Here is a 27,801-nt window from a genome sequence, read left to right as displayed (position 1 = left end):
TAATTTATATAATCTAAAAACCCATACCCAAGACTTGCCAACATGCTTGTCGTATGCTCTGGGCGTGTTAGAGTAGTTGGTTAAAAAGAGAACAGTTACAACAGGGCTTAAGGTGGGATGAAAAAACTAGGGGGTCCCTCAAAGGGGCGTGGCCTATGTAATTAAAGGTGTGTCTTAAAAAAACACCTAAGCTAAAAGCCTGTGCTTAGCATAGTGTGCCGCCCCCTGTATTTAGTTCATCCAGATATATAATATAGCAAATAGCTTTACACCTACAACAAGTCAGGACAATTGGCTTTGTCAATGGTTGGTAGTTGCATAAATAAGCAACAACTATGGCTTCGTTGTATCTAATATTGAAAATGGTTCAGTTCTGAAATGACGAGACTTTGAAAGACCTAAAACGAGTCTCTTCGGAGTTATATCAAAGGCAGTGAAGGGTGGAACTGCTGCAGAGTGAAGATTTTGTTTCCACCCTGGAGGTGAGGGCAAAAATGGAGAGACCGATAGAGGCCTGTCTCCTCACCTGCTATTTACAACTGCACTGCCTGTGCTGAGCACCGGCAGCACCCGGCCTACTTAAAGCCACGAGTTACAAGATGGAGTATTCAGTCTATCTAGTTGTGTTACACTTGACCTAACAAAACATTGCTTTCCACCTCAAGCACATCCATCTATGAGGGAAGCGACTTCATTTACTTTTGTTGGAAATGGGTCAATATGAGATGTATACAAGGGATGTGTGGAATTTGCGTGATTTGATTTTGTGTAGTTATGCAATAGTTCCCAAAAAATAAGTGAAATGCAAAAATCTGCATTTCATGTTCTATTTTAGTGTGAAATGCATCCTCTTCGGAAGTAAGGACACATTGTACACTGAAAAATAGCACAAAAAATACAAGTGCTGCCAACAACACTGCTCGTGATCTGGTCCTTCATATTGTTCCTGTTCTCAAATTTTTACTCTACATGGAATGGTGGAGTCATTTCAGAATTTCCTGTAACAAGTGTAATGCAAAATTATGCAAAAACATTCTCGCATTATGTATACATTCCAGCGTGAATATTCAAGCAGTACTAGAGACCACAGTTGAGCAGACACTATTAAAACTACTCTCACTTTAGCCCCACTACAATACTTATTTTCTCAGCTCTGGCGCCCCTTCTTTTTAGGTCGAGCCTAGCTATCGCGTAAGCGATCGCTATGCGAGAGATATAGTAAGGGGACCAGAAAATGCTCCCAAAGACCTTTGGAATGTGGTTTATGGCCAAAGCATGTGAGGCATTCAAGTGCGAAGCTGGCATCTGGCATCGGACTTAAAAGCAGCATACTGCTTTCGCCAGCGCGCGCTCTGCCTCACTTCCTGCTCCCCCTCTTACAACAATTAACTTTCGTTATTGCTCACACCCCATATGCTCGTTCCCTCCCACCCTTCCTTTGATGTCCGCTTTTCTTAGTTTTTTTGCATCCATTTCGCGGGGAAGCCCACCTTTCTCGTTTTTTTTTCTGGACGAAAGTGAAAGACTACCGTGCTTGTTTACAGTAGCCTTGCTCCTCAAATGCTGTTGCTGTGTTGCCATCTCTCTGGGGACACTCAGCTTGAAAATACTCGACTTGCTAGCTGCAATGCTACATCCGCTATGCTTTGCCTCTAGACACGTTGATCCCTCGCAGTCTGTGCTGACTCTGCCCCTCCTGATTCTGAAACTGACCAACGCAGTCTCTTCTCTCTGTCTTATGATGTCTGCCCTGCCACCATTTACTTCGGACCCTCACACACCCTCACACCCTCACACACCCTCACTCACCCTCACTCACACTCACCCTCACCCTCACCCACCCTCATCCACCCTCACTCTCCCTCACCCACCCTCAACCCCTCACCTCCCTCACCCTCACAACCCTCTCACCCTCACACCCCAACACACCCTCACAACCCTCACCCCCCCTCACCCTCGCACACCCCCTCACACACCCCCTCACCCACCTCCTTACCCTCACCCCCCTCACCCTCACACACACCCTCATACACCCTCACACATCCTCTCACCCTCACACCCTCACATACCCTCACCCTCACATCCTCACACCCCTCACCCTCGCACCCCCTCACCCTCACACCTCCTCACCCTCACACACACCCTTACCCTCGCACACCCCCTCACCCACCCTCACTCACCCTCACACACCCCCTCACCCTCACTCACCCTCTCACTCTCACTCACCCTCACCCACCCTCTCACCCTCACCCACCCTCTCATCCTCACCCACCCTTTCATCCTCACCCACTCTCTCATCCTCACCCACCCTCTCACCCTCACACACCCTCTCACCCTCACACACCCTTTCACCCTCACACACCCTTTCACCCTCACACACCCTTTCACCCTCACACACCCTTTCACCCTCACACACCCTTTCACCCTCACACACCCTCTTACCCTCACCCCCACACACCCTCTCATCCACCCTCACACCCCCTCACCCACCCCCTCACCTCACACACCCCCTCACCTCACACACCCCCTCACCCTCACACCCCCACACCCTCTCAAACCCCCTCGCCCTAACACACCCCCTCACTCTCACATCCCCTCACTCACATCCCCTCACCCTCACCCTCACACACCCTCACCCTCACACCCCCTCACACCCCCTCTCACCCTCACACACCCTCTCACCCTCACACCCTCACACACCCTCTCACCCTCACACACACCCTCTCACCCTCACACACCCTTTCACCCACCCTAGCGCCCCCTCACACCCACTCACCCTCACACACACTCTCACCCTCACTCACACCCCCTCACCCTCACACCCACTCGCCTTCGCACCCCACACCCTCACACCCCCTCTGACCCTCATACCCCCTCTGACCCTCACACCCCCTCTGACCCTCACACCACTTCTGACCCTCACACCCCTCACCCCCTCACCCTCACACAGCCTCACTCACCCTCACCCTCACACCCCCTCACCCTCACACACCCTCACACACCCTCTCACCCTCACACACCCTCTCACCCTCACACACCCTCTCACCCTCACACACCCTCATTCACCCTCACACACCCTCACTCACCCTCACTCACCCCCACTCACCCTCACACACCCTCTCACCCTCACACACCCTCTCACCCTCACACACCCTCTCACCCCCTCACTCACCCTCACACACCCTCACTCACCCCCACACACCCTCATTCACCCACACACCCTCACTCACCCACACACCCTCACGCACCCACTCACCCTCACACCCTCTCACCCTCACACACCCTCTCACCCTCACACCCCCCTCACCCTCACACCCCCCTCACCCTCACACCCCCTCACCCCCCTCACCCTCACACCCCCTCACACCCCCTCACCCTCACACACCCTCACACAATTTCACACCCCCTCACTCACCCTCACTCACCCTCACACCCCCTCACCCTTACACCCCCTCACCCTTACACCCCCTCAACCTTACACCCCCTCACCCTCTCACACCCTCACCCCCTCAACCTCACATACCCTCACCCCCCTCACCCTTACACCTCCTCACCCACCTCACTTACACACCCTCACTCTCACCCTCACTCACCCTCACACCTCTTCACCCACCCTGACTCACCCTCACACACACCCTCACCAGCATAGCATAACAAAACAAAGCATAGGATAGCAAAACAAAACATAGCATAACAAAACAAAACATAGCAGAGCAAAACACAACACAACATAGCAAAACAAAACATAGCATAGCATAACAAAACATAGCATAACAAAACAAAACATAGCATAGCAAAACACAACATAGCATAACAAAACCCAATAAAACATAGAATAACAAAACATAGCATAGTATAACAAAACCTAGCATAGCATAGCATAACAAAACAAAGCTTAGCATAGCATAACAAAACATAGCCACTCACCCTCACACACACCCTCTCACCCCCACAAACCCTCTCACCCTCACACACACCCTCATACACCCTCTCACCCTCACTCATCCTCTCACCCTCACACCCTCACTTACCCTCACCCTCACATCCTCACACCCCTCACCCTCGCACCCCCTCACCCTCACACCTCCTCACCCTCACACACCCCCTCACCCTCGCACACCCCCTCACCCTCGCACACCCCCTCACCCTCACTCACCCTCACACACCCCCTCACCTTCACTCACCCTCTCACCCTCACCCACCCTCTCACCCTCACCCACCCTCTCACCCTCACCCACCCTCTCACCCTCACCCACCCTCTCATCCTCACCCACCCTCTCATCCTAACCCACCCTCTCACCCTCTTTCACCCTCACACACCCTTTCACGCTCACACACCATCTTACCCTCACCCCCACACCCTCTCATCCACCCTCACACCCTCTCATCCACCCTCACACCCCCTCACCCACACCTTCACCTCACACACACCCTCACCCTCACACCCCCTCACCCACACCCCCTCACACCCCACACCCTCTCAAACCCCCTTGCCCTAACACACCCCCTCACTCTCACATCCCCTCACTCACATCCCCTCACCCTCACACCCCCTCACCCTCAAACACCCTCACATACCCTCACCCGCACACCCTCTCACCCTCGCACACCCTCTCACCCTCACACACCCTCTCACCCTCACACGCACCCTCTCACCCTCACACACCCTTTCACCCACCCTAGCGACCCCTTACACCCACTCACCCTCACACACACCCTCTCACCCTACTCACACCCTCTCACCCTTACACCCCCTCTCACCCACCCCCTCACCCTCACACCCACTCACCTTCGCACCTCACACCCCCTCTGACCCTCATACCCCCTCTGACCCTCATACCCCCTCTGACCCTCATACCCCCTCTGACCCTCACACCCCCTCTGACCCTCACACCCCTCACCCCCTCACCCACCCTCACTCACCCTCACACCCCCTCAACCTCACACACCCCCTCACCCTCACACACTTCTCACCCTCTCACCCTCACACACCCTCTCACCCTCACACACCCTCACACACCCTCTCACCCTCACACACCCTCACTCACCCCCACTCATCCTCATTCACCCACACACCCTCTCACCCTCACACACCCTCTCACCCTCACACCCCCCTCACCCTCACACCCCCCTCACACCCCCCTCACCCCCCCCTCACCCACCCTCACACAATCTCACACACCCTCACTCACCCTCACTCGCCCTCACTCACCCTCACTCGCCCTCACACACCCTCACACACCCTCACACCTCCTCACCCTTACACCCCCTCAACCTTACACCCCCTCACCCCCTCAACCTCACATACCCTCACCCCCCTCACCCTTACACCCCCCTCACTTACACACCCTCACTCTCACCCTCCCTCACCCTCACTCACCCTCACACCTCTTCACCCACCCTGACTCACCCTCACACACACCCTCACCAGCATAGCATAACAAAGTATAGGATAGCAAAACAAAACATAGCATAACAAAACAAAACATAGCAGAGCAAAACACAACAAAGCATAGCATAACAAAACACAACAGAACATAGCATAGCATAACAAAACATAGCATAACAAAACATAGCATAGCAAAACACAACACAACTTAGCATAACAAAACACAATAAAACATAGCATAGCATAACAAAACATAGCATAGTATAACAAAACCTAGCATAGCATAACAAAACACAACACAGCTTAGCATAACAAAACAAAGCTTAGCATAGCATAACAAAACATAGCATAGCAAAGCATAGCATAACAAAACAGCATAGCAAAACAAAGCATAGCATAGCAAAACACATCAAAACATAGCATAGCAAAACAAAACATAGCATAGCATAACAAAACAAAGCATAGGATAGCAAAACTAAACATAGCATAACAAAACAAAACATAGCATAGCAAAACACAACAAAGCATAGCATAACAAAACACAACAAAACATAGCACAGCATAACAAAACATAGCATAGCAAAACACAACATAGCATTACAAAACATAGCATAGCATAACAAAACACAACAAAACATAGCAGAACAAAACATAGCAAAACACAACAAAGCATAGCATAGCATAAAAAAACAACAAAACATAGCATACATAACAAAACAGCATTGCAAAGCATAGCAAAACATAACATAGCATAGCATAACAAAACACAACACAGCTTAGCATAACAAAACATAGCACAACAAAGCATATCATAACAAAACATAGCATAGCAAAACAAAGCATAGCATGGCAAAACAAAGCATAGCATAGCAAAACATAGCATAGCATAACAAAACACAACAAAACATAGCATAGCATAACAAACAAAGCATAGGATAGCAAAACTAAACATAACATAACAAAACAAAGTATAGGATAGCACAGCAAAGCATAGCATAGCATAACAAAACATAGCATAGGATAGCAAAACAAAACATAGCATAGCAAAACATAGCATAGCTTAACAAAACATAGCATAGCTTAACAAAACATAGCATAGCAAAACAAAACATATAATAGCATAGCAACACATAGCATACCAAATACAACAAAACATAGCATAGCAAAACAAAGCATAGCATAATAAAACACAACAAAAGATAGCATAGCATAACAAAACATAGCAGAGCATAAAACATAGCATAACATAACAAAGAATAGCATAGCAAACATAGCATAACAAAGAATAGCATAGCAAAACATAGCATAGCATAACAAAACATAGCAAAACAAAACACAGCATAGCCTAGCATAACAAATCAATGCATAGGATAGCTAAACATAGCATAGCATAGGATAGCAAAACATAGCATAGCATAACAAAACAAAACATAGGATAGCAAAACAAAACATAGCATAGCATTCAGCATCACTCCACACCACAACATCACTATGTGCTACCCCAGAATCACTGAACGCCACAGCATCACTCGTTCGCCATCACAACATCACTCCGCGCCACCACAGCATCAATCTGTACAACCATTCAACAACACCTGGTTCAAATATGTTGTCTCAATGTTGCAAGCTTTATTACAAATGTAACAAAAAGATGTTGATATTTAACTTCTGTACTTGGATTTTCGTCACAATAACATACACTGAACATAATCTTCACAAAAGTTATTTACAAAACTTTAAGCTATTGCCATTACAAATTACAATAACTTTTATTTAAGTATTAATTATTAAAAAAAATCAAAAGCCATTGTCATTTGTAAGTCACGTAAATACAACACATATTGCATTACAAATGCTATAGGTGTCACATTTGCGAAAGTTATAACTATTGGAATTGTAAATGACAAAGATATTAATTTCGCTATTTTCAAAAACAAAACATAAATAAAAAATGTGTCATTTACAATACCAGTAGCTCAAACTTTCCTAATACGACACCAATAGCATTGCAAATGCTTGTTTACTCAGTGACCTATCACTGAAAAGACAGTTTGAAGATGTTGGATCAGTGGCGTAACACATGCCCCCGCTGTGAGGGGGGCCGAGCTGCAGGGGGGCCCCCTCAGCTTTGGACTCTGGCCCGAGAGCTCCTGAATTAATCCGGGGCGTGGCCCCTTTATGTACCTTGCAGGTGGGCCCACTCAAGTTTTGTTAGGCTACTGTGTTGGATATGTTATGGGGAGTTGTGGGATTTGGGTTAACATCCTGAGTCATGCATAGCCCGCCCACGATCGACCCCAAAAAACGTTATTCAAGATGCTTTTCCGAGCCCAAACCCTGGACGATGTAATAATATGCAGCTTGTGATTCAACAGCAGGCTAAAGCTACAACACTTTTAGGAGTAGCAGGCAGCCTTTTGTGTTCTCTGGGAGGGAGACACTCTGTGCGTTTGTACTATGACTATTTCCTTATTTGGCTCAAAGCGGATTCTGGCACACTGGGACCCATATTACCACATGTCTGTTGACTTGGCATGCAGCGCCCCAGCTGCGATGACTACTGGACAAGCGAGGGAGGAGCTCAAAACAGCAAAGACGTTGTAACTGATGTTGAACAAACTGTATACCCCTTCTATACACTGCGTCCCAAGTTTTATCCAAACAGATATGCGTAGAAAAAGGAAGTGTTACTTCCGCAGAGCCCTCTTATATGCCATCCCTCCCCAAACTCGCTCTGGGGGTGGCTTGACTGGGACATCTTATGTGTCCTCCTTGTGTGGAGAACATTCTGAGCTCGGAAAAGTTGGAGCCGATCCATTGTTTGAACTTTTGTTAGTTGACCTGTGGTGGGACAGCTGATGGGGAGTATTTTCAGGATGCAGCACATTCTTTTGAGGTGGAATGTATACAGGTAGCCTGAAGGTGGCTTACTCCACTGGGTAGTTTATTGGAGTGTGACATTTCTTCACTCTACGTTAAGATCCTTGACCCTCAAGAGAGGAGTCCTCTGATTGGAGCATACAAGAGCCTATGATTTCCCTTGCCTTTGACAAGCTAGTCTTATCATGGAGCACCAGAGGATTGACTGCAAGGGCTCTCAGCATAGATTCAACACAGAGAACGCACCCAGATAGAACTCCACGGGATATGGAGGTTACTCTGTATTTCCATGGGAGAGATGGATCTGGTATCTGCCCAGTAGCTGTGCCAGCACCCTCGACCTATTTGGCTTCCAGAGCCATTATTCCTGCTGTGCTTTCCTGTACTTAGCTTCCAGGGAGTCAAGAATACATGGAGGCTGTCCTTTATAACTGCTCAGTGCTTCATTATATCTTTATTTTTGAGAAATGCATCAATATGTACCATATGGCTGCGGTGAACTATCGGCACAGCTTTGAGCAGTGTATTAGGACAAACCTAGGAGATGGTCACTGCAAGTGGGCAAGCCAGAGAATTCATGAGATTTGCCAAGCCATCGGTCTGACTTGGCTCTAAGACCCAAAGCACCAGCCGAGCCCGCAAAAATAGTCATATCACCTCAAGAGTAGAGGAATTGGGCGCCAAAATAACTATTGAACATATTCAAGGTGCACTGTGGGCCATGCCAGGGACCAACGCCCCGGGGACTGATGGTTTCCCATTGGCCTTCCTGCAGGCGTTCTCGGGCCAGTTGGCCCACCTTTTGTTGCAGGTGTAGGAGGAGGTCTTTGAGACGTGGCTGCTGCCCCTGACTATCCGGGGTGGAGATGGTTATGCTATTAAAGGCTCGGGGGAACGACCGGGCTTCTGCGGCGTACCGACCTCTCACAATAATCAACTCAGATATCAAAGTTCTGTGCAAGGTCTTGACAGCCAGACTGACCTCACACATGGCTCACCTGGTTCAAGAAGACCAGTGTGGGCTCATACCGTCCGGCAATACTGGTATGAACATTAGAAGACTTGCGCATATTATGCACGAAGTGCGACATAGCGATGAGGAGCTAGCTCTGGTGTTTATAGACCTAGAGAAGGCATTAGACTCAGTGGACTGTGGATATCTTCTGGAGCTACTGAGGGTTGCCGACTTTGGTCCTCGGTTCCGCTGCTGGGTGTAGATACTATATACAACGGCGAATGCTAGGGTCCCGCTGGGACACAGTAGGTCGGTGGAGTAGCAACTACGGAGGGGCATGCACCAGGCTGCCCCCTAATGCCACTATTATTCACCCTTGCAATTGAGCCGCTGGCAATCTGGTCACACAGAGACCTGGGGCGTTGAGGCATTAGCATGGGTGGAACTCCACATATCATATCCTTATTTGCTGATGATGCTATATTTTATGTCTCCTCGCCCCGAGAGGCTATCCCGGAGCTCCTTCAGGTATTGAGGGAGTCTGGCTTGTGCTCGGGGCTGCGGCTCAATAAGCATAAATCACTGATCTTTCCTCTGGCTTGGCTGGCCGGTCTCCCCGGGACGAACTCCAACTGCTAGAACTAAGATGGGAAACGGAGCATTTCAGATACCTGGGCATACGGCTGTCAATTGAGGATGCACAAATACTGCAATATAACGACTATTTGACGATTGACACATTGAGAGGCTTGGTGGGTTTAATGGAACACCCTGCCCCTTTCCCTAATGTGCAGAATGGTGATGGCCAAAATGGTTGCACAGCCTTGCAGCCTATATATGTTGCAAAACACATTGTCCCATACCAAAGCTGATATTCAGGACACTGGATTTCATATTAATAGATCTTTACTGGGCTGGCCGTCGCAGCTTAGTGGGGCTTGCTACACTGACCTACATGAATGAAGATTGTGGGCTTGGGGGACCATGACTGGACCTTTATTACTATGCCACACAGTTGCAGCATGCTTCTCACTGGCTAGACGAAGGCGACAGTTGGGAAAAGTGGTTGCTCCAGGAGAGGGTCCTGGCTGCCAAGCTGCTGTCGTTGCTAATGGAGGGGGGCGGGAGTCTCTGGCACAGTACCATATGTGGCGGGACTGACCGCGCACCTGGCAGAACTTTATGGAGCGAATAATTTCACCTGGACTTATCAGTGTGGGATCCCGCCCCGGTTCAGAAAATGCAGTCCAAGATGTCCTACCGGGGTTGGCAGGAGGAGGGGTTTAGCGTGCTGGCAGACCTATACCCGGGTGAGAGCTTCATCACCTACGAACAGTCGTGTGGAGATTTTGGGCTGGGAAGGGGACAATATTTGCAATACACTGGACTGTCCAACCTATTCAAAGAGGTATGGCCCACATACCCCTCTATCCCAAAACTCACTTAGACTTAGGAGAGGTATTATTTCCCTCTTTGATAATACCTTGAGGGCTGATGCGGATGGTCCTTCCCCAAAGGCATTTGCAGCATGGAAAGCAGACTTGGAGGAGTACCTGGAGGACAGGGAATGGAGAAAGGTGAGCTCGCTCACACGCACGGTCTCATGCAATGCCCGCTTTAGGCTTGTCCATTATAACTATGTGCATCACACATACATGACTCCGAAGAAGCTACATCGCATGGTTCCGGAGAGATCTGACTCCTGCCCTAGGTGCCATAAGGAAGGGGCCAATTTCCTGCATTGGGCCTGGGAGTGCCCAGAAGTAAGACTTTTTTGGACTGAGGTGGTAGAGGGGGTAAAGAGAAGTATTAGCTGTCGCGTGAGGCTGACACCGTCCCAATGTCTGCTGGGGTTGATACGTAAACCTAAAAAACAAAGCAAGACCGCATATAAGTTCCTACAATTACTAATAGTGCTAGCGATGTGAAGAAAAGCGATCGTATGGATGGGAGTGCGGGCACCTGAGGTGACAACATGGCTGAAAGACGTGCCCGATGGACACTAGCCAAGGAGGTACATTTGAAAGCGTGCCATTAAGGTGAGAAGTTAGAGGAGGACTTAAGTTCATGGAGGGAACTCTGTCACGATCTATTAGACGAGGGGCCACATACAAGCCCACAGAGTCCAACCGGGGGGGGGGGGGGGGGAGGACAGCCCGTGAGCTCAGAGGGAGAGATGGACTAGATGGCATGCATGATAAATGAGATGCCCATGAGATTGCTCACGTTACGTTAGCTGCCGAGGTCATGTCTGGTGTGCATATGTTTATGCTATTAATAAATGCTGACACTGATTTGGACACCTGTTACATGTGTTACTACATTCGTACGAATAAGGTTAATTTTAAAAAAAGTCATATCAACCTAATTTAGTTTATGACACAAATGTCTCTAACTGCATGTTGCCTCTCGGCTGATGCAGACTGTGGTAGGAGGAAATGATGGATGTGAATTGACTGCCTGGTTTAGTCTCTTGCACAAAATATTTTAAAAAATCCAAATTGTAAAGAGCTGAAAATGCATTCAGAATTTGTGTTTTTACTGGTAATTCAATAAAATATTGCAATCAAGTATACAAGCAGGGAATTGTAATGCCATTCATAATGACATAACCAAACTGCAAGTCCTAGAATGCAGTTAAGTAAAAGGAAGGACTTTCTGAAAGTTTTGTTCATGACATGTCGATTTGCATGCCAATGTACATTAGGAATTGCTGTTTTTTGTAACCCTCGGCGTAGTTCGCGTAGCAGCACTACACGTAGCTTCACGTAGTATACTTTGAACTACACGTAGTCTGCGTAGCATAGCTGATGGCACTGTGGACTTGTCTGCACTGTGAAATAATTGCAAATGGCATCCTGCACAGAGCCAGTTATGATAAAATAAGTATCTCTATCTTTATATGTTAAAGATCGTATAGTATTTTCACAAAAGGGAAACTGAAAAATTAGCAAGCAGTGAGAGAGGTGAGGATTTTGGGATCCTACCTAACCTAGGGAGAGTACCAAGCAGATGCCTTGAAAACAAAAAGCACATCTTTTTGAACGATTTGGTGGTGGTCCCATCCTCTTAGGACCACCCCAAGCACAGTAATTGGCAAAAAAAAACGTCCCAACCAAAGGCCCTGCAAAGAATTATGGGATGAGATTAGCAGTGAGCAGTGAATATTATATAGTATCCAATATCAAAATAATTCTACAAAGAGCTGCAGTTCAACTGGTGGTTACGTGAAGTGTAAATTATTAGTGAATAGTCAGGCCCAAATGTCCCATTCCCTAGGCATCAGATAGGGTAATGTGGCAGGAGAAATCCAGCTGTGCCAGAGGGAGTGACAACAGCGCCCAACGTCTGTCGGGCTAGGCTTGTGCCTATGACAGAAGTGTTCCAGGCTCCCCACTCAGCACGGGAGGCTGTAAACCACTGCTTTTGTTTACTGTTCACGAGGCAAGTCTTACTTAAGATTACATGGGTTCCATTGTGTTTAGCTCAAGCAGAGCTGTTTAGGATTATTAATATTCTCCCTACCTCCACCCCAAGCAGTCAATTTCTTTTAAGAACGTCCCTCAGAGCAGAAATATACAGCAGGCCATAAGTTTGAATGCTGGTTTTGCTGTTTGTGTATCTTAAACATTAGCAAAGCCAGTAGGTCTTGAAGATGCAAGAGCTATTGGCTTTGTCAATGTTTTTAGCCTTGTATATTAGGATATTTCAATACATTTTTGCGTTAGGAGTATTATGAACCCTGGCAAATAAATATCAAATTATGCAACTGAGTGGGTTCTTCCAAGAAGTAACTCTCTAGAACATCTTTGAAAAAAGCTTCCCTCTCATTTTGTCAGAGGGCTGTGATCTTAAATGCTGTTGACACCAATGACCTAAGGCAAACGTGACAAAACGTGTAAAGCGATCTGTCCTCAAAGCGAGCCAAACAAAATAGCCTTTGCCTTCGGAGAAGTGTGCTGCTTAAATACTTATATTTATTTAAGTTACCTAGAGAATATGCTGAACTTCTACCTTCTATATTTACCACTACTTTGAGTCAGGGGAAAAGAATAAGACATTTTTTAGGTTTCGGCTGCAAAAAGCTGCGCAAGCAGCTTTTGCAGGAGAAATCTATTGAGTTACAGTATGTGGCTCTGGAATCCGCCCTCTGTTTCATTGGCTAGCTCCATAAATGGAGGCTAGCCATTGGAACAGAGAGGCGTCCGTCATGGCCGGACCAGATTCGGGGGCGAGAATTTTTGGCTTTTGGCTACGTCATGCTACTTCAGCCAAAAGCCGGGAACGCCCCCGAATCTGGTCCGGCCGGGCCGTGCTTGCTGCTGTCCTGCCTTCCTCTATGTCCCTCCTCCCGCCGCCCCCCCTCCCCTCGCTGTCCTGTGCACGTTTCCCGCCGTCCGTGTCCTCTCCCGCACCCCTCGTCCTCTCCCGCCCCCCTCCCGCCGTCCGTGTCCTCTTCCGCCGTTCGTGTCCTCTCCCGCCCCCCTCCCGCCGTCCGTGTCCTCTCCCGCCCCCCCCGTGCTGAATCAGAAAAGCCCATTGGTCACTGCCCGATTGTCCTATTGGCTAATCCGACTCTGCCTCATAGAATTCTACAGCGTGGTATGACCTTTGCACCAACTTGTGGGCCAAGGATGTGATGGCTCATTACGTTTCCTTTTTCTGTGTCACCAGACATATCTAACTGCTGTTTCCTGCATTGTTATAGTAAATAATCTATTTTGTTTTCTAGTCTGTGTGTTGTTAACCCTTTAGCTGTGAGATGCTGGCATTTGGATCTGAGACCACTCTCTTACTCACATATAGTGCATTAAAACAACGCTCTGGAGAGGCAGACGGCTACCAACCTCTTGGGAAATGTTTTGAATGCTCTCACGCACCAGGAATTGTGCAACGCCCGCCTTGGTGCTGCACCTGCTCAGAATGTTGAGGGCCGCCGGTGACTGCACCCCAAATATGACAGATTAATATTCAGCTGGAGGTAGGTCGGGCACAAGACACGGGGGTTTCCGGTGTCCTTCCACGCTCTGATTTACTCATTCAGGAACTTCTCAGACACAAACAAACTAAGAATACAGCGTGTCTGGCGCGCGCACCGCCGCTCGAGCAACCCCCGCGATTTGCTGTTGAGTGGTCCTGGTGGAGCTGTCCTTTGGTGTGTTATTAAGGTGTTGGACGGAGGCTAGTCTGTAATTTGCTCATTGTGCTAAGTGCCGGGGCTTAACGCGGCCCTCCCCCCGGTCCCGGGCACTGCCCTGTCATGTCTTGCGGGCGCATTCGAGAGATGCTGACAGGGCTGTGAGTGGGAGGCATTCCAGATTGTTTACTAACATTGAGACACATTGGAGCGCGACGGCCCAATAACGTTTGTCCGCAACATTTCAGGAATGTCGGGGTGCAGCCAGGAGCACTTAAATTATTGAAGGTTTGTGTAGGCGGGTGCTCCGAGTCCCGTTTGGTGTCGTGTTAGCATGTTTGACTTCAGCCATCTGGACAAACGGCATGAGGGCAGTGATAACCTAAAATAGGAATTTGCATAATTCTTTCATCACCGAGCACACATATGTTAGCTGTGCGTGGTTAAGTAATCTTCAAACTGACAGAATGACCTTCCCAAAGGGCATTAAAGGTTCGTCTAAGTCTTCCGCAAGAGCACTCTTTTTAGGAAGGCTAGGAACTACATTTTATTTTGCCTTTTACGGGTCCGGCCGGGCCGTGCTTGCTGCTGTCCTGCCTTCCTCCGTGTCCCTCCTCCCGCCGTCCCCCCTCCCCTCGCTGTCCTGTGCACGTTTCCCGCCGTCCGTGTCCTCTCCCGCCCCCCTCGTCCTCTCCCGCCCCCTCCCGCCGTCCGTGTCCTCTTCCGCCGTTCGTGTCCTCTCCCGCCCCCCTCCCGCCGTCCGTGTCCTCTCCCGCCACCCCCCCGTGCTGAATCAGAAAAGCCCATTGGTCACTGCCCGATTGTCCTATTGGCTAATCCGACTCTGCCCCATAGAATTCTACAGCGTGGTATGACCTTTGCACCAACTTGTGGGCCAAGGATGTGATGGCTCATTACGTTTCCTTTTTCTGTGTCACCAGACATATCTAACTGCTGTTTCCTGCATTGTTATAGTAAATAATCTATTTTGTTTTCTAGTCCGTGTGTTGTTAACCCTTTAGCTGTGAGATGCTGGCATTTGGATCTGAGACCACTCTCTTACTCACATATAGTGCATTAAAACAACGCTCTGGAGAGGCAGACGGCTACCAACCTCTTGGGAAATGTTTTGAATGCTCTCACGCACCAGGAATTGTGCAACGCCCGCCTTGGTGCTGCACCTGCTCAGAATGTTGAGGGCCGCCGGTGACTGCACCCCAAATATGACAGATTAATATTCAGCTGGCGGTAGGTCGGGCACAAGACACGGGGGTTTCCGGTGTCCTTCCACGCTCTGATTTACTCATTCAGGAACTTCTCAGACACAAACAAACTAAGAATACAGCGTGTCTGGCGCGCGCACCGCCGCTCGAGCAACCCCCGCGATTTGCTGTTGACTGGTCCTGGTGGAGCTGTCCTTTGGTGTGTTATTAAGGTGTTGGACGGAGGCTAGTCTGTAATTTGCTCATTGTGCTAAGTGCCGGGGCTTAACGCGGCCCTCCCCCCGGTCCCGGGCACTGCCCTGTCATGTCTTGCGGGCGCATTCGAGAGATGCTGACAGGGCTGTGAGTGGGAGGCATTCCAGATTGTTTACTAACATTGAGACACATTGGAGCGCGACGGCCCAATAACGTTTGTCCGCAACATTTCAGGAATGTCGGGGTGCAGCCAGGAGCACTTAAATTATTGAAGGTTTGTGTAGGCGGGTGCTCCGAGTCCCGTTTGGTGTCGTGTTAGCATGTTTGACTTCAGCCATCTGGACAAACGGCATGAGGGCAGTGATAACCTAAAATAGGAATTTGCATAATTCTTTCATCACAGAGCACACATATGTTAGCTGTGCGTGGTTAAGTAATCTTCAAACTGACAGAATGACCTTCCCAAAGGGCATTAAAGGTTCGTCTAAGTCTTCCGCAAGAGCACTCTTTTTAGGTTTCGGCTGCAAAAAGCTGCGCAAGCAGCTTTTGCAGGAGAAATCTATTGAGTTACAGTATGTGGCTCTGGAATCCGCCCTCTGTTTCATTGGCTAGCTCCATAAATGGAGGCTAGCCATTGGAACAGAGAGGCGTCCGTCATGGCCGGACCAGATTCGGGGGCGTTCCCGAGAATTTTTGGCTTTTGGCTACGTCATGCTACGTCAGCCAAAAGCCGGGAACGCCCCCGAATCTGGTCCGGCCGGGCCGTGCTTGCTGCTGTCCTGCCTTCCTCCGTGTCCCTCCTCCCGCCGTCCCCCCTCCCCTCGCTGTCCTGTGCACGTTTCCCGCCGTCCGTGTCCTCTCCCGCCCCCCTCGTCCTCTCCCGCCCCCCTCCCGCCGTCCGTGTCCTCTTCTGCCGTTCGTGTCCTCTCCCGCCCCCCTCCCGCCGTCCGTGTCCTCTCCCGCCCCCCCCCGTGCTGAATCAGAAAAGCCCATTGGTCACTGCCCGATTGTCCTATTGGCTAATCCGACTCTGCCCCATAGAATTCTACAGCGTGGTATGACCTTTGATGACACTGAAATCTTAGACAAACCCTAAGGGGTCAAGCATTGCCGGCCTTTGGTCTTGGGAAAGGCAGGCACGTTGATCGATGTGTTCAGAGACCAATAGAAGTGACCAGCGTAATGCCAAGCAACTGTTTGTATACAAGTAGGAATAGTGAGGAACTAACGACTGGAAGGCGGGTAAAAGCTCATATTCGTCCAATGCGAGCTCTATGGGCGGGGTTTGCTCGCAGGTGAGAGCGGAAGAAAATGGCGTCTGTTGGCGGCTCCCGGTGGCAGAACAACTTTACGGTTTTAATTTATATTTTAATACTTCTCGCGGAAGAACAACTTTACGGTTTTAATTTATATTTTAATACTTCTCGCGGAGGTCTTACTGGCAGACCAGACTGACGAATATCTGAAGCCGGAGTCCGGTTTTGTAATTTAGATGTGTTTTGACTATGTGGGTAGATCCGGACTGACCATTCTGCCGCCCTGGTATTTAAACGTCAGACAGCAGGCTAGGTGGTTGCTTTCAGAGAAGGATGGGCTCCAGAGTACCATGGCCTTATTTTAGCAACAATCTCCTGCGGGGTAGGGCTAGAGTGATCGTTTTCTTTAGTGTTGATTTTGGTTCCTAGCCAGACACTGGAAATGGGGTCCGTCTTTTTAACCTTATGGATTTGTACAGAACATGATCTATCTGTGCAAATAATGTACCTTCCCTCCGTCACAGATTACAACATTATCTAGGAACATTTTGCGACCACCCCCTGCAAATTGCCACAAGTCCTGCGAGCTCGGTAAGGTGCTGCGCCGCCTGCACACTCACCTCCTGCACACTGGGTACAAACTCCAGCCGCCCCTGCACACACTACACCGTGCCACAAATCGTGCGAACTAGGCATGGGGCTGCTCCGTCTTTTTTCATGTGTCTGCCATCTGAACTGTTGGTACTCACTTCTGCCCTCACTGTGGACAGTTGCTAACAGTGTAGACCAACCATGTCCTTTGATTGCCATCACTTTCCATTCGTGCTCTGCACTCTTCAGTTATTTACAGAGTCTGGCACAGAGTCTGGCACAGGGACTTATCTTTGAGGTTCTAGTTTTAAAGGTCCCCAACAAAGTTGCTCTGAAAAGCTCATGCCTTACATTAAACCTTTTCAAGCCCTTTGGTTGTAAACGGTACAGCAGCTACGCGTTGATTTCTGATGGTTACTCTGTTAAAGAAGCTATTCGTTACTTTACATGTCGGGTTTTACACAGGGATATGTATTGAAAGTAACCATTGTTAATATTTTTCTTCATTAAATAATTTGACAGGTTGGATTTTTCTACTTCATAGTTTGCACCACTAAGAGAAATGTCATAAATAGTCTGTATTTAGAGTGTGTTTCTGTTCTCTTGTTGACAGTCATTAGAATGAGTAATGAGACTCCTTAGCTCAGCTGTCTTTTGAAGGCAAATGATCCTTCGTGGTTTACCCCGAACAGCATGAATCCTCTGTCATGTGGTTAGCCTCACTTCTACACTCGTTAGTCTAAGGTCTCTACTTCTGCTGATGGTCTTAAGAACGTAATACAGAGGCTTTAAGGCACAACCATGAGAATGAATTGTCTTTTGTATGTAGGAAAAACCTTTACTATTGGATAAGTAATAAATACAATTTTTATCCTTTACACATTTCACTTTAATCACACAAGCTTATCTGCTTCGAGTAAAGTGTACATGGTGTGTGTTCACTTGCTGTAAGGAAATGCGGTTCTTTCGGAAATATCACATTTAACTTCCTTTCCAGGCCAGTTTACAAATAGAGCTAAAGCAAACCTGTACTATCAAGGCCAAGCTCTGTGTGTGTGTGTGTGTGTGTGTGTGCGGCTGGCTGTGTGTGCGGCTGGCTGTGTGTGCGGCTGGCTGTGTATGCGGCTGGCTGTGTGTGCGGCTGGCTGTGTGTGCGGCTGGCTGTGTGTATGTGTGTGTGCGGCTGTGTGTGTGTGTGTGTGTGCGGCTGGCTATGTGTGTGTGTGCGGCTGGCTGTGTGTGTGTGTGTGTGTGTGTGTGTGCGGCTGGCTGTATGTGTGTGAGTGTGTGTGTGCGGCTGGCTGTGTGTGTGTGTGTGCGGCTGGCTGTGTGTGTGTGCGCGCGGCTGGCTGTGTGTGTGTGCGGCTGGCTGTGTGTGTGTGTGCGGCTGGCTGTGTGTGTGTGCGCGGCTGGCTGTGTGTGTGTGCGCGGCTGGCTGTGTGTGTGTGCGCGGCTGGCTGTGTGTGTGTGCGCGGCTGGCTGTGTGTGCGCGCGGCTGGCTCTGTGTGTGTGTGTGTGGCTGGCTCTGTGTGTGTGTGTGGCTGGCTCTGTGTGTGTGTGTGGCTGGCTCTGTGAGTGTGTGTGTGTGTGTGTGCGCGGCTGGCTCTGTGTGTGTGACTCTGTGTGTATGTGTGGGTGCAAATGCAATAGGTCTCACATTTGCGAGAGATTAAGCTATTGCCATTGTATATGACAATGCCATTTATTTATCTGTTTCCAAAACCAACACATAAATACAAATGTTGTCATTTACAATGCCAATAGCTCTAACTTTTCCAAAGGCGAAACCATTGCATTGTAAATGCTTGTTTAATCATGTAAACTGAAGCCTACGAGGAGGAGTCGGCAATTATATTCACACATTCTTGTATTTGGCCACAAGATGGCACTATGGTACTATGGGCTCTACTGCCTCCAGAATAAGCCCAAAGAAAATATCTTCTGTTTAAGTTAAACTCAGAATTGACATTTCTCATGAAATCGTTGGAAAAGGAGCACTATGAATGAATGTAATGTGAATGAATTTATATCACGATATCAACACCTGATGATGCTTTCAATAAATTCAGCGTTGTTAAACAAGTGGCACGAAAATATATCCTATATCTTCTAAAGTTTTCCTGCCTGTATCTCCTGCACAGATAAAGCAACGTCCGGATGCGAGGGCGATGTGGTTGGGGTTGAGATGGGGTGGGTGGCAGGGGGAAAGAAGCAACAGGAGACGGAGGACGGAGCGAGTGAAAACACAAGCAAACTTGTGGAGTGCTCAAACACAAAGAAAAAAGTAGCTTCTAAAACGGGAGCAGTGGATGGACACAAGTACTTGGTCCATGCTCTGAGACCAACGATGGAGCGAGCAAACGGTCAACCTATGGCGGGCTGAAGCCCGCAGATTGAAAACATGTGTCTTCCATGCTCTGTCTAGCTGAAACCTAAAAATTACCACAGAACTCAGAGGCACACGTGATAAAGGAATCTGCTTGAGTACAGCGCAAAGTGAACTTCTATTTAGAGGGGTGTGATTATAAACCATGATATGCATTCCGGGTTGTATTTAATTGTTTTGCTTCGCAGCCACGGACTTTTAAAGTATATTGCTATGGTGTTAATCTGCTTCTATGGTCACAGAGTGAGGTATTGTCTTTGAGTCTTTGCTCTGCCGCGTGATTTCAGCTCTGCAACGACTGTGTGAGTGCTGCTAGGACTACAGACCTCTGTTGTGTGCCCCCAGCCTCTGTACCACATGCCTTGTCTTACAGTGTGACTCGCTGCTTATTTCTCTGAGAGATGGAGGGACCCTTGTCTTGATGCCTCAGGTAGACTCTGGTATACTCTAAGGTCCGAGGGTAAATAAGTGTGCCTGTTTTTTAATAGACTCTCTAACATAGCTCGAAACATCTACAGTGATCTGATAGAGGAATCAGACGCTTCAATTCTTCCCTTTCACTGTGCCCGATTTGTGATAAACAATGTGACATAGGTGCCCACGCTGTGTCTTGTCAACTTAAAATAATGTGTACTTGGTCTGTCCCACAAGAATGTTGACTATTACCTGAGGTCCCCTCCTGCAGCAACACTGACCGTGCACCTCGAACAGAGCATGTCTTTCACCTGTTTGAATACATGCTTGAAATGACAACCGAGCTAAAGAGATGAGAAGTGCTTGGATTTCATTTCTCTTTGAGGATAGGTTATTGCTTTACTGGCAAGTAATGGAGGGTGGGTTGCATTTTTCAAAAGGGCAATAAATGTTTACAAATAAAGTAGAGGAAGTATTTAGGTGTGGTTGTTGCGACGGTCAGTGGTTTGACCACTGGTCACCCGCGCGGGCCATATTTAGCTGCCCACTAAAATGTGCTGATTTCTGTGAACCGCCAAAGAGTTGCAATGAGAGATAACGTGATATTCCACTTCCTCTGGAAAAGAGGATTGTGCAGAAAAAGAGGTGCAGATTTCCCTCCTCTCCCATTAAGGGGTATTCAAAATGCAGCCCCTCTGCAATGCCCGAGTGGTGAGCATGGAGGAATTAGACATGACGTGTGAGTGCGGGAGGAAGCAGAGTGCTCTGATGTTTTGGGCTTGAGGGTCCAAGGGGACCTCGATCTGAGCCAGAGATCTCGCTCGAGCTTTTAGTGGCTCGCCCACTTCTATCAGATACAGACTTTATGCATGAAGTACGAAAAACCACTGTAAAATAAGCCGATTGTTTGCAACTTCATATAATAGTGAAACACTGGTCATAATCATAAACTTGGAAGCCTTTTATTATTTTCTTTGTCAGTTTTTATATCCACAATCAAACTGTACATATTTCTTCCTCGAGACTTTGTCAAAGCTTAAGTAGGCTGTCTTGTTTTGAATGGGCAATCCAAGAGGATATCCCAGAAAAGAAATGGCTTTGCAGTCCTAAAATGGAGTTTGCAATGAAAATTGAACATTCAGTGCACAGTGGCAAATTCAGAGTAATGTGATGTATGTAGGAGAAAAGTGTGCATCTTTAAAGCACTTGCCTTAGATGTTGAGATAATTATGTAGTGCCGGAGGTGTCGTCCAGTGGGCTGAATTATTCCACAAGGACTAGCATGGTAGCGTGCAACACTGGTCACAGGCGGCCTGGGAATCTCTGTTATAATGATAAAGCGTCATGCGTTGGTCATTTAACCATCTTCTCTTTTTCTTTTTCCTAGGAAATTGGTGATGTGGAGAACTGGGCACGTAGTATTGAGATGGACATGAGGACAATTGCCACTGCCTTGGAGTATGTGTACAAGGGACAGCTGCAGCCAACCACCTCTTGAACCTATGACAGTGCCACAGATTACATGTACAAGAGGCATCTGCAGCTCTCTAGCTCCTACGCCTGCTGAGCCACCCTGCCGGACATGTAAAATTAATTGCTGTTGCCCCTGGGTGGAGTATGTATAAGTTGCAGCTGCAGCCCTTTACTTCCTGAACCGCTTCCAGCATTCTGCAACATATTTTCACTGGGCAGCTAGAGCCCTCCTCCTTTGCTGAGTTGCCCCCGTCACTCACAGGAAAGTTGTGTTACTAAGAGCATTGTAGGCCCACACACCTCTCTTTGGTCAACAGTCTGCCGGGACCTCGATATGTTCAAGTGCCTGCCAGAACCTCAACATACTTACCAACAGGTCCAAACCTAAGACTGTCGAATCACATACGGCTTTCTGAAACGCAAATAGAACAGAATTGTCGGTTTAATTTACTCCTCCAGTGCTTTGTAGGAATCCGGCAAACACGCTACAACCCCCAACAGCCCGGTGTATAATGTACAGTTAATTTCTTTTGAATAAAATGCTTTTTATTTAGAGTGAGAAGCCTGGTCATCCCTGCTTGAGGTATCTGTGTATGTAGTGTGATGGTGTGAACGGCTAGTATGCATAAAATTAGCACCTCATTTTTAGGCCTTAGACCGCTTTAGCAGTCTGTTAGCCACATCTGTTGTTGCCAATAAAAATAGAGTGGGCTTTGGATCAACCCCTTGCCTATAATTGGGTGGCTTTGTAGTCTATTTCATTTATATCCTATTGATTCAATGGCTTTTCTCCCTTTTCTTGTGTTTGTCCAGTTCAGGAGCTATTTAGTCCTGCATTGCTCTGATTGGTTGACTTCATCCTTCCACTGCTGACATGCTTGCATTCAGGGAACTACTTTTTTCTTTACCTTTAAACACTCCTATGGAGTGCAGAGGCGCAACTAGAGACAAATTTCTGGGGGGGGGTGCTTTCAAAAATTTGGGGGTTGGGGACGATTCTTCCATTAATAGGCAGAGTGGAGATGCAGGCGCTCTAAGAAAAACAACAAAGCCTCATTAACAAGTGAATGGTTGTTTAAAGACCTGTGAAGTACTTGGTGCGGCTGTGTGGGTGCCCGGGAAGCTGTCTCGGAGGGGGGTGTTCAGAACTCTTTGAGCCCCCAATGGGCGTTGCGCGCCTGATGGAGTGCATATATTTTCTCTCTCTTCCATTCGCTGCATTCCACTTCATTCTACGCACCACTCTTAAAAACCCCAAACCCTTTCAAAGGAGAGAAAGAATAGAAAATGATCCTCTATAAAATGTGAGGATATTTGTAAGCCTCTCCTGCGATTCCCACAGGAAGCATTGAAATACAGGCTCTTCCAAGTGACATGGACAAACAGGGGAGCTTGGATGGTTTGAACTCCAGGTACCGCTGTAGAAGAATAAGTCACTTGCAGCTATAAGGGTGTGCGTGTGTTTGTTTGTGTGTGTGTGTGTGTGTGTGTGTATATATATATATATATATGTGTGTGTGTGTGTGTATATATATATATATATATATGTGTGTGTGTATATATTAGACATCCCGCGCAACGAACACATCTCTGGTCACCTGAAAGACCTCCACTGGCTACCCATCAACAAGAGAATCACTTTCCGACTGCTAACCCACGCACACAAATCACTCTACGACATCGGACCCGAATGCCTCAACTCACGACTGTCCTTCTACACCCCCTCCCGCCAACTGCGTTCCTCCAGCCATGCCCTCGCCACTGTACCTTGCATCAATAAGACCACCATGGGAGGCAGATCCTTCTCATACCTGGCTGCTAAAACATGGAACTCACTCCCCGCTTACCTTCGCCTTACCCAGAACCACCTAGCATTCAGAAAGCAACTTAAAACGTGGATATTTGACAAGTAATCCTCCTCCCCTTTCTAAGCGCCTTGAGACCCTCTGGGTATGTAGTGCGCTATATAAATTCTCTGACTTGACTTGACTATATATGTGTGTGTATGTATACATATGTATATATGTGTGTGTGTATATTTATGTATGTATATGTGTGTGTATAGGGGTGTGTGTGTGTGTATATATATATATGTGTGTGTGTGTATATATGTATTTTCTTCTAAACATAGTTTTTATTAGCATTTATATGAGTTAAAACAGTATAGTCTATGCGTTTCCATATCAACAGTTGATATGGATTTTTATGTCGGGAACATTCAACTTAAATAGTGAAGATCATCATCAAAGAATATTCAATAATTATCCACTAGTAATCAAAACGCATCTATTAACATTTCTGTAATTGTGACAATCGTTTGATAGTTAATTATAGTGTTTTGTTACTATAGTATCAAACGGCCCTATGGTGAGTCACTACATCCAGTGTCAACACTATCATTGTCACTCAACCATGCCCTTTGCGTGACACATAAGTCTCAGTATAAAGCCAAGAACTCAAAAGGTAAAGGGAGAGGGAAAAAATAACAGAAACTTAAAACAGCTAAAAACAATAGATGACAAACCAGACTTAAACTCTACTAAGTCAACCAGGGGTCCACCGTCCACAAAGTATGGCACTGAGATTTCTTTCCCACCCGTAGTGGGATAGCTCTGGTGGGCGGGAGGCAAGGAAGGGTCCCTGGAAGGCAGCGGGGCTAGAGGGGAGGGGAGGAGGGAGAACAAGAGAGGCCACCCAGGACATCCCAACTCCGCAGCAAATCTATTATGTGTATATATGTATGTGTGTGTATATATGTATACACGTGTGTATGTATGTGTGTGTATATATATCTGTGTATATATGTGTGTATGTGAATATATATATATATGTTTATATATATATGTGTGTATATATGTAAATATATATATGTGTGTATATATGTAAATATATATATGTGTGTATATATGTAAATATATATATATGTGTGTATATATGTAAATATATATATGTGTGTATATATGTAAATATATATATGTGTGTATATATGTAAATATATATATGTGTGTATATATGTAAATATATATGTATATATATATATATATATATATGTGTGTGTGTGTGTTCCAAACAATCGTTCGCACAGTCTCCAAAGAACGACGTCCAGGCCAACAGCTCTGTTCAACAGCTTTTGTTTATTCACAACGCACTCAACGCGTTTCGGGAACTAAATTCCCTTGTTCACGAGTAATAGTGCTTGCTTACAATACAGTTTAAATGCATACCATGTGACATTAATTTCAATAAACATAAACGGCAGACTACCAAAATTACGTGTCATCTGGAGCTACGAGAACAGACTCCCAGTAATTGATCAGCAAGCATGGCCGTAGCTAAAGCATCTCATTTGCTTTACACATTTTAACAAATTACATTTCATTTGTTGGATGGTTTTTTAAATAAATAGATTTACACTGGTGACAAAATAATTAACTAACGGGTGAGTACATCATGGGCATTCGAACTCGCGCCTTCAAAATTGCAGGCATCGTATACCTGGTGCATTAGCTTCGTGCTCCACAGAAGCCTTGTTTCGTTTCTCAGCCCAAGTGGGCTGTAAGGCACTATAGTCTGGATCCAATTACCAGATTACAGCGCACACAGGCAAAATAACTTAAGTTACCGCCCCAGTGGGCTATAATTCAATCAACCTCGATGTACCCCCATTCGGCACACTTTTTTAGTATTGATCAATACTTATACTGCCTTGATTCAAGCAGTGCCTTGCGTTTACTACGTTCCGCTCATTTCATTCTATTAGTCCATCTACCTTCCTTCAGGTAGTGTCTTGTGCTTTCACCGTTCAGTTCATCCAACCCCTGTGGGTCTTTCCAGTTATTAACTTGATCATAAGCAAAGCTCGCTCCAGCATCTGTCTTTCTCGTGCTGTGTCTCACAGTCTCCCAAAATTAAAAAAATCGGTACCTGCAGTGAAAACAAAATATAAACGTGAATTATCTCACATTCAACCGTGAATTGTGCACATTCATACAGATAAAATCTTGAGGTTACTGAGGCAGCTATATCTCAACAGGCATAAAGTGTTTTCAATCATTTATCCTAGATGTACCCCGAGTGCCTCATCACAATTATGACCTTGGGGTTGCATGGTGTGATACTTTATAATGAACCTTGATTCAAGGCGTCTAAGTTCTTGTAGTCTATTACCACCTCTCTCCCTTACTGGGACTTGATCCAGTACAACAAATGATAGATGACTGTTGTTGCTCTGGTGGTGCATTGCAAAGTGCCTGGCTACTGGATATTGTTTGTCCAGGTTTTTTATTGCCCTCAGGTGTTGCAGAACTCTCTCTTTCGCTGGTTTGATAGTACTTCCAACATAAAATTTGTTGCAGGGGCACCTTAGTGCATAAACGGCGTATTCAGTGTGACAAGAGACATGTTTCATACTTTTAAAAGGGTCACATGATTCAGACAACTTGATCTCTTTTGTATTGTGGCTGTATTTACATACTTTACAGCGACCACAAACATAGAATCCCTGAATGGGATTGTTTCTCTTTTGGTTAGCACGGGCCCGTCCAAGCCCGTCAGAGCCAAGGAAGAGACAGGGCAAGACCCCCTCTCTAACACCTGGACAAAGAGAGCCCATTTGAAAGGGAAAAAGGTACTGTGGGGCTCCGAAGGGGCGGGGATTTGGAAGTGTACACCTGTTGCTGGTGCTGTATTATTGCAGTGAGATCGTGCCCCCGGGTGCCAATTTTCAGGGGAGTTATCCATCTACAAACTGCTAAAAGTATGGGCAAATGGAAGTCAAGGGAGGGGGGACTTACACTTGTCCATGCAAAAAAGGGGAAAAAACCTAGGAAAACTCCACATGCGGCCGCTAACTGTGCTCTCGCTAGAATTGAAAGTATTGTCAGTGAATGTGAGGATGTATTAGCTGGGAATTCGAGTGTGAATGATGTTGGGATTTCTGACGCCCTCTCTGACGTCCTAAAGCAACACCGTAAAAGAGTAATTCCAGCAATTTTTAGGAAAAAAACCCATTTACCCCCCCCCCATATGTGAAGTCCACTGTTCCCTTGAAGGGCTAGTAGAGTCCCCAAATGATAAGATCACTTTGAATAAAACATCAGAGACCAGGCTTCAAGGGGAGGCGTCCGAAACACCACCTAGTACAGGCATTAACTGCTCTAATAGATTTGCAGTTTTAGAGTGTGCTTTGGGCGACCCACTTGATAATCTAGCGCAAGGCACTAGGGGGCCAGAGCCAAGTGGCGTTGGGGTTCTAGGTTGCCTGAATTGCCTCCATTGGAATAGGACACTAGTGCAGAAAATGGAGACGTTAGAGAGCGAAATGGCCTTCATCAAAAACATACTGAAGGGGAGGGGCGTGGCTAGCAGCCGAGGCGAATGGCCGCACTCTGAGGCGGCTCCTCGGCCCTCTGTAAGACCCAGGACAGATACACACAAGAGGCGCTGACCTCCTGGGAGCCTGCACTCGGCCCTTGCTGCTCCGGTCACCGGGGCTGCTCTTGACGCCGCGGGACTCTGGATCCAGGGGAGTGGCGTTGTCGAGTCTAGCGGGGGCACTTTCTAATCACCACCGCCCACTCACGGCTTGCTGGACCCCCTGGGTGCTGTGTTGCACGGCAAGAAATGGGCCCTCCCTGCCGCCCGGCGTCAGCGCCTACATGAGTCCCCGGTCTCAGGCCTACTATCGGGGACCGCCTTTCAGCTTCGGGGAGCGCTCAAACTTCGCCGCTCTGCCTCGCGACGACCGCACACATGCCCCACCAGCTGGCACACCTCCCCCCTGAGTGAGTACTTGGAACGGTGGGAGGGGTTTCTGGGGCCCTTATGAGCCGGGCTGAGGACGTGCCCACCACTTTCCCTGGGCCCCACTCCGGAACATTGTATCAGTCACTCACCGCTCCAC

The 27,801-nt window shown here is 47.5% G+C and overlaps 1 protein-coding gene across 2 annotated transcripts in view; it reads left to right on the top strand.

Annotated features, from left to right (window-relative positions):
* Window positions 1-22,454, top strand: part of BLOC1S1 (biogenesis of lysosomal organelles complex 1 subunit 1) — a 138,550-nt gene extending 116,096 nt beyond the window's left edge. For both annotated transcript variants that reach the window (XM_086959127.1, XM_086959126.1), the window contains one exon: window positions 21,814-22,454. In XM_086959127.1, the coding sequence (XP_086815253.1) occupies window positions 21,814-21,924 (111 nt within the window). In that variant the 3' untranslated portion in view covers window positions 21,925-22,454. The remainder of the gene's footprint in view (window positions 1-21,813) is intronic.
* The last annotated feature ends 5,347 nt before the right edge of the window (window positions 22,455-27,801 follow it).

Source organism: Lissotriton vulgaris, chromosome 1_1, assembly GCF_964263255.1.
Source record: "Lissotriton vulgaris chromosome 1_1, aLisVul1.2, whole genome shotgun sequence".
In the NCBI taxonomy this organism is placed as follows: Eukaryota; Metazoa; Chordata; class Amphibia; order Caudata; family Salamandridae; genus Lissotriton; species Lissotriton vulgaris.
This window is presented reverse-complemented; position numbering and strand designations above follow the sequence as displayed.